The following is a 10,625-nucleotide window of genomic DNA, read 5'->3' on the forward strand; positions in this document are numbered from 1 at the left end:
CTCCCTCCCTCCCTCCTTCCCTCCCTCCCTCCTTCCCTCTCTGAGATTGTTTCCTGAAACATTTTTCTGTATTATCAAAACACACCAAAGAACTTACAGTTTCATGTAGCACAAATACATAAAACCCTAAAAGTTGGAATTTTTTAAATAGCAAAAATGGTTTTTGTTGATAAACCTCTTCTTTTTGTTATTTTACATGTGTAGTTTTTTGACCGCATCAAACTATTTGGAATGCCTGCCAAGCACCAGCCAGACCTGATCTACCTCCGCTATGTTCCCCTGTGGAAGGTGCACGTGTTCACTGTGGTCCAGCTGACCTGCCTCATCCTGCTGTGGGTAATCAAAGCTTCTGCTGCTGCAGTCGTTTTCCCCATGATGGTAAATTTTCAGATTTATCTTGTTACTAATTCATAATGTAATACTCGTTTTCATGGTAACATTTAAAAAATTTGTTACTGACCTTGCGGAAAGAAATACCTCCTTTAAATATCTTAAATATTTTAAAATGTAGACAAACTGTTTCTATCAATAAACTAGTACTTTGCATTCTGGGTATTCTTCTCTTACTCTGCAGTCACTTATTTTTAATATCTTAGCCCTTGGGATATAAGGCTCTATGTTGTAATTCTATGTAACTTCAGAACTTAGGACATTTATAGAACAAATGTGATTGGTAGGTGCATAAAGCCAAACAGCTATAAGATATCTTGGCTTTGAAACGGCATGCTGTAATGTCTTTCCTAGAAACTACAGATCTGGAAGTGTAAAACTTAGGAAGCCCGTAGAGGGTTTTAATAGGACACAGTCCATACAATTCATTAAATCACCATTTAGTATTATATTTTTGCATAAGAGCTATGTAAATAGGTATTGTTTGTCCTTTTCTGGGTACTATATAAAAGGCAATTACTGACTTAGTTACAGAAAATGTTAAGAAATTCAACTGTTAGGACTAAGTGAGCAATACTGCCTACCCGATCCCAAACAAATCACATGCCAGTGAAGCTATTAAAGCAAGGTTACAGATTTGGAAATTAAATCCTATTAAAATGTCAAGCTAAAGAGCAATCAGGGTTCCCTGCCCTGTGGGAAGTCCAAGGACCACCCACCTCCATCCAGGTCTAATAAGGTGAGCATCCAAGCTCTTTGGGCTGACGAGGGAGGGGGACTTGATTGGGGGAGGGGGAGGGAAATGGGAGGCGGTGGCTGGGAAGAGACAGAAATCTTTAATAAATAAATAAATAAAAATATCAAGCTAAAGAATCCAATGGATGGGCTAGAGAGATGGCTCAGAAGTTAAGAGGACTGGCTGCTCTTCCAGAGGTTATGGGTTCAATTCCCAGCACCCACATGGTGGCTCACAGCCGTCTATAATGAGATCTGCTGCCCTCTTCTGGCCTGCAAGCATACATGGGAGGAATGTTGTATACATAATAAATAAATAAATCTTTTAAAAAAAAGAATCCTATGGACTTAAGGAAAGAGCATCATAATGACATATCTGAGGCGTTGAGCACAGCTGTATACTTGAAGGAAGATGTATATCACATGGGCTTTGTTATCAAGGAAAAATAAATGCAGCAAAAATCAGGAGTGGACCAGTGTCTCCCAAGTCAAGAGTAGAAAGAAATGAGAGCATAGAGTATTTGTGTAAGCTTAAGAAGAAAAGACTTGTAGCCACAGATGCACAAAAGACCCAAATGGACTTAAGTTCATCAGACATCTAGAATGCAACAGTTATTAAGTAATTTTCTGTAAAGGGCCAGGTAGTAAATATTTTAGGCTTTGTAGATCAGGAGAATATTATGTAGGTACTTGAATAATACAAGAGAGAAATACATGTTTGTAGTTTCTTTGTAGTAAAATTAAAGAAATAGTACTTCTTTAAAATGCAAGACTGCTAATTAGAAGAATGCCATTGTCCTTTTCTGAGGGAACATTTCACTCAGGTCGGTTGAAGGACAATACTGCATTTATTGGTGAGGTTAGGGTTGCGACTTAGTAGTGGTCTTGTCTAGAATGTGAAAGACTAAATTTGCTTCTCAGCACTGAAAAGAAGATAAAAAAAAATCTCAGAATTATTCCAAAAGTTGTCTGTAAAAACCATTCTTAGTTCATGAGCTCTACAAAAAATGGCTGACGGCCCAGGTTTGACTTAGGATCAATGAGTTGTCACTTCCTGATTTATAGGAAGTGGATTATTGTCATACTGTACATGAATTTTCACAAGTAGCCCAAGGAAAAGGGTTCAGTAGCTGAGAGTTCCAGGCTCAGTTTAATGAACAGTAAAGATCAGACAGTCTGAAGCCAAGAGAAAGCTGTAAGCTTTTCTCTGGAAACACTAGAAAGATCTCAGCACCAAAACCTGATGAAGTTGTGAAAGATCTATGGCATTTTTTATGATTAAATTGGATCAGCTTGAAATGCTGGTACACATGCTCAGCATTATTTCTTAGCATCGTATACCATAATAAATCATATAACAACGCTTTACCATTAAAAGGAATTATCAGCATATTATAATTATATACCTTTCACCCCTCAAGTTAGAATCTAATGAAAAAAGAGTAAAGAACCATACGAGAATTAATAACCGTTGTATTTGAGTATCTGGATAAGAACATATCAGAAGTAGTAGATAATGTCTACCTCAATAGTGTTAATCATGGGAAATAAGATTGATTAGAAGTGACCCAACTTGAAAAAATGTTTAAGGGTAAGCTGAAATTAAAAGGATAATATTTTTTAAGGAAAAAAGCTTTGCAGTAGTACTTGTGTCGATTTCTTACAGCTTTTTTGCAAAGTTTGACAAAACTTTGACTGTGACTTAAAACTATAAAAATTATTATTACAAATATTGGAGACTAAAAGTGTGAAATCGGGTTGTAGGCACAGGACCGTCTGTGAAATCTGCAGGGTGTTCTCTTCCTAGCTTCTTGCTGTGTTGCTTGCCCTGTAGCTGTTTAGCTACAATCTGAATTGTCCCTGCCCGTCTTCCTGTGACTCTGCACACGGCACGACCATTTTATAAGGGCACCAGTCAAAGTGTTCTACATGTGTGTTTCGAGATGGAGGTGGTATCATTGTGAGCTGGATAAATCATTAAAAACGTGGTTTGCAAAAGTGTTGTGCGTGTGGGTTACATGTGTAATTGTTATGTGCATCAGACAGTTTCCTGCTCGGCTATATGTAAATTATATTCTTTTTAAAAATCAAGACTTATAAGTTACAGAAAATAAGAAATTAGTTAAGCATAATTCGGAATGGAGTTTTTCTGACTGCCTAACTTTTCTGTGTTACATCATGCTGTCTGGACAGCCAAGCTTGGAAACTTCTGTTAGGTCCATACAATGTGGAACTGGTATAGCACTGAGTGAGGAGACCAGAGACATAGACTAATGGGGTCAGAGGTTTGTGGTTATATAGAACTGTATTGGTACTGGAATACCATGGACAGATTATTTTATTAAAAATGGTCATTTCCTTCATCAGAAAGTTTAATACATAGTGTTGAGAGAATTATCTATATACTAACATCTTAATAAGGAAGAAATCCTAAGTGAACTCAAAATTTTTAAGAGGTAAATGAAGTTGTAGTAGAAAAGTTAGGATTTCATATACATATGTGTGTATACACACATATACATAAACACATACATACATATGTCTATCCCAGTGGCTAGAGAGACTTTTTTAATGAAAATGGGAAAACTTAGAGGTAAAAGAAGGGTAAATATATTTAACCATGTGAAGTATTTTTATGTGATAGGCGGCATTTAAACAGAGTAGAGCTGTAGAGCTGTGAACCAGGAAAAAGTATTTGAAACACAAAGTAGATGGAAGGTTTCTACTACACTAAACAGTGCACTAACAAGCTAAAAGCTACTTTTAAGGTAAAGGGAAAAGAAGTAAAAGGGAAAAGAAGTAAACTTAGCAGCAGCAGTAATAGAAAGCCAGTTGGCTCTGCAAACATACACGCTTCCAGCAGCTGTCATAGGATAGTGAGTTCACATCCACCCTTTCCTCTCAACTCAGTGAATGACAGAGTTCAGGCCTGGGGCAGCTATTCTAAGGCCTTATGTAAGGGTTGCAGCGTTGTTTTATGATAGGTACTTACATCATGAAAATCTTTATTGAAGGGGGCAGAATGGCTTTTTGATTTTATTCCTATGTGTTGTTTTGAGTATACAATGGGAAGATACAAATAAATAACTCGGTTCCATTCCAGTAAGTGTTAACTAACTTTTAAGCAAAATGAATGTAGCATTTCCTGTTATGTATAAGCTTTAGCAATCATTTCCTTTTCTCTGTCAGTGTACGTATTATGTTTCTGTCTCTCCCATCTTCTTTAGGTTCTTGCACTAGTCTTTGTGCGTAAGCTCATGGATCTGTGTTTCACAAAGAGAGAACTCAGTTGGCTTGATGATCTCATGCCGGAAAGTAAGAAAAAGAAAGAAGATGACAAAAAGAAAAAAGAGAAAGAGGTAAAAAGACACCTTTTAGTGTTTGCAGTGTTAGTAGTAGTTAAAATGTCGCTGTCGCTGCATTTTAACCCTCAGAGAGGCTAGGAAGCACAAATACTCCATCCTGCTGTGCTGAGATGAGGCGCAGAGCTGGGTGATGTCACTCAAATACTGCTTCCCACTGATTTCCCAGTCTTGCTGCTGTTTAACTCTGACACAAGAATACTTTTAAAAAATTGGATATTCTGGCTGGGCAATGGTGGCACACACCTCAGGAGGCAGAGGCAGGCAGAGTGCAGAGTTCCAGCCCAACCTGGTCTACAAAGTGAGTTCCACAAAAGTCAGGCCTGTTATACACTGAAATCCTGCCTTGAAAAATCAAAAAACAGGGAGGGGTTGGGAGCATATTCTGTGAATTAAAAAATACAAGAATTAGAGTTTTTAATAGTACTAGAAATCACACAATAATGTCTGATTTAATCTTAAATACATTGGGTGTGTTAGTGTGTAGCACAGTTTACAGTATTTTAGTCATCTGACGTAGTACACTAAATAAGTTTAAAGGTGTTGAAGACTATCAGGGGCTGGGGAGATGGTCCATTAAGTAAAAGCTGCACAGGCATGAGGACCTGTGTTCACAGCCCTTAGCACCCAATTAAAAAGCAGGGTGTGGCTGTGTGCAAATGTGATTGCCACCCTCTGGAGGCTAGAGAAGAAGGCTCACTCCAGATGGAGCACACAGCTGTATAACAGCAGTACATGAAGAATGATGGAGCAGGACACCCAGTGACCTCTGTTCTCTATAGGTCACACACACAGACACACATGCAAGGGAATGAGCCTATAATCAGGCATAAGTCCCTTACATTTTTTACGCTTTTGGGCAGTGACTCGTGGTGCTGCTTTTGAACTCTTGGGTTCAAGAATCCTCCCACCCTAGTCTCCAGAGTATCTGGAACTAAGGCGTACTACCATCCATGCCTAACTATATGTTTAGGTTTTTGTTTTTCTTTAAAAATGCATTTATTTATTGTTTTGTGTATGTGTTCATGCTCAAGATATGTAGGTGGAGTTGGTCTTATTGACTTTTATGTGGGTTATAGGGTCAACTCAAATTGCCAAGCTTGTACAGCAGGTACCTTTTTCTGGTGAGCCTTCTCTCCAGCCTGGTTTTTAATTCTAATATTCAGTAGTCTGTACCATTGTTAGTTAATCTGTACAGTGATATTTAAAAAAGAAATACTTTATTCTGGATTTGGTGTTTTTTAATTATGTTTGTGCTTTTACTGACTAGGAAGTAGAAACTAAATATGGTCTTGTTGTTGCAATACTTTCCTCAGTATTCCTGTCTTAGTTACTGTTGCTGTGAGGAAACACCATGACCAAAAGCAGCTTGAAGAGGAAAGAGTTTATTTTTTCACAGTTCATTATCAGAAGCAGGGAGAGCAGGAACTGATGCAGAGGTCGTGGAGGAGTGCTGTTTAAACTACCTTGCTTCCCTTGGCTTGTTCAGCCTGCTTTCTTGTAGAACTCAGGACCACCTGCCCAGGGGTGGCACCAGCCACAATTGCTAATTAGGAAAATGCCCTACAGACTTGCCTACAGCTGGATTTTATGGAGGCATTTTCTCAGTTGAGGCCCCCTCCTCTGTGATGATTAACTTGTATCTAATTAACATAAAACTAGTTGGCTAAATAAAACAATTTCTATCCAGAATTTTGTTTGAAAATTAGGTGAGTGATTCAGTTATGTTTGTTCTTGCTGAAGTGAGCATTGCTGTGTAGCTGATGCTAGCCCATTCTTGTGCCCATTCTCCTTCGGCCATTCCTACTCCAAGTGCTTGGGATACAATTTGTGCACCACCATATCTGGCTACTCATTTTTAAATGTCATAGTCTTAATTAAATATAAATTGGAAAGGGTATATTTCTTAGCCAGAATTATAACTATTGTAATTATTTGAATGAGGTTCTGATTGTTTTTAAAAGAAAGAGTTTTGTTTTCTTTAATATTGCATGCATAAACATGTAAGCTTCTGGTAATTTTTCTTCTTGTAGGATATTATTTATTTGCAAAATACAAAAAATAAGCAGGTCATATTACTTGTTTTTTGCTTTAGTTGATCCAGAAACGTATAAATTTAAAGAACAGATGTGAAAATGTGTTTTAAAAGTCCAGGAATCTATTTTCTATCAGTAGAAAAGAAGCAATGGGAAGAGAACACAAGGCAAAATGAACATTATTCTGTTTTCAAGAGCCTTTCTAAAACTGTCATTCAGTAAGTTGCTTATGCAGTGTCTTCCCCACTGAGTTGCAAAGAATGCTGGGAAATTAGTGTAGCAGTTTTAAATCAGGGTGCATTGTAAATTGTGTCAATTGTAAATGGTAGGATTTTTGATAATAGGGAGCTGAGATGAGCTTGATGCTCTTTCTATACTTCTTTGCGTCTTCCTCCATTATTAAGGGGTCATTTTTATCCATGTTTATGTTGTTGTTCAGGTGGTTTTCAACCCAGGATGATGTCCTCTCCAAGGGACCTTTTCAGTGTCAGAGACACCTGGAGAGGCTGCTGCTAGCATAAGTTACATCTGGACTTGAAATGTTCTGTGTCCACAGATCTTCTACTAACACCGAGATGGAGACCGAGAAACTGTGCCTAATATAGATTAGCTTTTACTCTGCCCTGTGATGAGACTTGAGACGTCAGTTTTCTCCCCTTGGCTATGTATAGCTAGTATTCAGACTGAGGTCATACTGCTTTTCAGACAGCATTAATTAATCATTCTCAGAAATAGAGATTATACCTTGGGAAATAAATTTCTACCAATAGTTCTTATAATTTCATGCTATTATGTGTTTATATTGCCACAGGAAGTTTCAGTTAAGACAGATACATTGTTTATATAATGCTGTCAGTTTCTTTAAGGTATTCTTAGTAACAGACCCTCCTGGGGATATTCTGGAGAAAGTAATCTCTTCATATTTGTGCTCTAAAGGAAGCTGAACGGATGCTTCAGGATGATGGGGATACTGTGCATCTTCCATTCGAAAGAGGAAGTCTCCTACAAATTCCAGTTAAAACCCTAAAATATAGGTAAGATACAGCTTTGTTTTGTACAGTATATATATATTTTTTTTTCCATGTGTCAAGTTACAAATGAAGCATGTAATATTTCTTTGAAATAATGCTGAGTAAATGTTTTCCTAGGGAAAACACAGTGGCAGGTTGGAAGGTTTACCGTTTTCAGCCTGGACATTTGGCTTATGTGATGAAAGTCTAGTAGCCATTCCAAGACTTAGCATTGACTTTGTCGTGCAGTTCTGCAGTCTAAATGTATGTGGTTGGTAGCTTGAGCAGGATTTCACTAGGTAGCCCTAGTTGATCTAGAAATCCGTGCATACCAGTTTGGCCTCCAGTTTACAGAAATCTGTCTCCAGAGTGCTGGCACTAAAGGTATGTGCCACCATGCCCTGCTGCAGTCTTAAATATGATTTAAAGTATGAACAGGGGTGGATTTTTTTTAAAGCAACTGGTTTCAATCACTTATAATATAGCTGCTATTACACTGTTATTATAATATTATCTAATTTCTTCTTTTTGTAGTGTCTGGTATTGAACCTAGGACTCTGCATGCTTGGCAAACCATCTCCCACGGAGCTACTTCCCCAACTTTTTTTTTTAAAAAACTAGGGTTACTATTGCTATGATCAAACATGATAACCAAAGGCAACTTGAAGAGGGAAGGATTTATTTTGCTTCCTTTTCCATATTACTGTTCAAAGCTGTCAGGGCAGGAAACTGAAGGCAGGAGCTGATGCAGAGGCCTTGGAGGGTTTTGACTTAACAGTTTGCTCTCCTCATAATTTATTCAGTATGCTTTCTTAGAGTACCCAAGACCTCCGTTCCAGGAATGGCACATTTTAGAATAGGGTCCTTCCCAGTCACTCACTAATTAAGAAAATGCCTAAAGGCCTGACTACAGCCGGTTTTATGGAGGTATTGTCTCTATTGAGGGTTTTTTCTCTCTAATGACTCTAGCTTTGTCAAATTGGCATAAACAAGCCTGCACACCAATTTTTATAGTTCATTCTGAAGATAGGATCTTACTAAGTTGCCAGCTACTCTTAGACTTACTATGGTATACTGCTTTAGCCTCTGCCTCCTGGTAGCTTGCATTACCCACCTCAACCTCAGTCATGTAATCCAGTATGACATTTGTGTTTGTAGCTTGTTTGCATGAATTGTTTTTCTTTTGGTTAAAAAAAAAAAGGGAGGGCTAATAAATGTATTTCAGTTTTATCTATGGAATGCTATATTACTTGTGACCAATGACAATGAATGCACATTATTTGTGGATGTAATCATTGGATTAGGGATCTAAAGTCATTTTGCAATATTTTGTAGAAATGTTACATTTGACTATTTATAGTAAATAGGCAGTATTACTATTCTTTGATTTTGATATATCTGTTGAAATACCACTTTGACACCAAGACTATGAAAATATCTAGCTAAACAGTGGTGGAGTCATTTTTGTGCCATCTGCTATGTTCAGAGCTTCATTGTCAGTTGTGCTTTTATTCCAGCATAAAAAAGATTGCAAAACAAAAACAAAAGGCTTTTTGTTGTTGTTGTTGTTTTTATATACTGTAGTTTTTTACTTGGTGAGAGTGTGGGTTGTAAGTGTTTTGACTAAATCTGTACAGTTTTAGGCTTTTAGACACAGTAATTGGTTTTTATGTTATCTCAATGATCACAAAGTATCGTGGCTGGAATACTGATGAAGAACTATCTAAATTGAAAATGAAATGGGTTTTGCTAACATAATCAGTCCTGCTCAGTTTCAATGGTAAAAGAACTTGGAGTTCTCTGTGAAGACTTGATAGCAGAATTCCAGTTTGTTAGATCATAGGTTTAAGTGCATGCCAAATGTTTTCTCAATTTTAAATTGATGAAAACAAGAAATTTTATGATGCTAATAAAAATGACAACATTAATGCTTTTGCAAGTACTGGATACTAACCACAAAGTGTATTTGTTCTTCAGTATTGACCCTTCAGTTGTTAACATATCAGATGAAATGGCCAAAACTGCCCAGTGGAAGGCACTTTCCATGAATACTGAGAATGCCAAAGTAACCAGACCTAACACGAGGTAGTTACAACTGTTTATGGCTTTGTAACTGTTGCTAGTGTTCACTCATATTAATTTATCTAATGTATCTAAATATATTCTCCTTACCGGACAAAACCAATCCTCTCCCCATTTCTTTCTATCTGTTCTTCTACTTTAATTGTGGTCTGATGCGGGTTATAATTGTTTTTTTCCTCATGATTATGATTTGTAATTCTTAAATTTACAATTGTGTATTTCAGAAAAGAATTTTTTACCATTTTGTAATAAAAATAAATTCTACAAAGCAGTGCATATATATTTTTGTGAATATAGTCATATTCACAAATTGGATTTATATTCATAATTAAAGGTTTATTGGAGTATAATTATATTCAAATGAAAATAAAAATATATATATAAAGATAATTGCTAAGAATTAAATTAATGTTTCTGGGCATAGTGGCCCACACCTAAATTTCCAGTCCTCAGGAGGCAAAGGTAGGAGGAGGGACCCTTGTTTTTGTTGTTGTTGTTTGTTTGGTTAGTTGGGTTTTCAAAACAGGAGTTCTCTGTGTAATAGCTCTAGCTGTCCTGGAACTAGCTCTTGCAGACCAGGCTGGACTTGAACTCACAGAGATCCACCTGCCTCCACCTCCCCAAGTGCTGGTATTAAAGGTGTGTGCCACCATGCCCAACTCTTTATCATATATTTTTATCTTTTGTTTCTTGAGTTCTAGTTCTGAGCTTCACTGTTCCTTCTTTCAGTTTCTGACTGTGATCTCTAGGGTTTTACAAATTTTTGAACTTCACAGTGAGTGCCACCTCTTCACATTCTTCCTGCACCCTTGACTCAGTGTTTATGGTGTTATGGTGAAAATAAAGGCTATGTAGTAATATCAGTGTGTCTCTTTTATACTTAGCTTGTCATGTCTACTCAAAATCACATTAAAGACAACATCCTGGCTTTACTCATGCTAAAAAAAAAGTGATGTGTTGGGGCTGGAGAGATAGCTCAGTGGTTAAGAGCATTGCCTACTCTTCCAAAG

The 10,625-nt window shown here is 37.2% G+C and overlaps 1 protein-coding gene across 9 annotated transcripts in view; it reads left to right on the top strand.

Moving 5' to 3' along the window:
* The window catches only part of Slc4a7 (solute carrier family 4 member 7), a 61,539-nt gene that overhangs the window by 46,568 nt on the left and 4,346 nt on the right, over window positions 1-10,625 (top strand). For 5 of the 9 annotated variants that reach the window (XM_005348546.2, XM_013346856.2, XM_026779681.1 and 2 more), the window contains 4 exons: window positions 205-378; window positions 4,353-4,484; window positions 7,460-7,557; window positions 9,511-9,618. In XM_005348546.2, the coding sequence (XP_005348603.1) occupies window positions 205-378; window positions 4,353-4,484; window positions 7,460-7,557; window positions 9,511-9,618 (512 nt within the window). Of the gene's footprint in view, window positions 1-204; window positions 379-4,352; window positions 4,485-7,459; window positions 7,558-8,067; window positions 9,293-9,510; window positions 9,619-10,625 lie in introns of those variants that run through there. The other 4 variants (XM_013346855.2, XM_013346853.2, XR_003377041.1 and 1 more) reach the window with 3 other exon arrangements.

The sequence above is a fragment of the Microtus ochrogaster genome, chromosome 6, assembly GCF_000317375.1.
Source record: "Microtus ochrogaster isolate Prairie Vole_2 chromosome 6, MicOch1.0, whole genome shotgun sequence".
Classification (NCBI taxonomy): Eukaryota; Metazoa; Chordata; class Mammalia; order Rodentia; family Cricetidae; genus Microtus; species Microtus ochrogaster.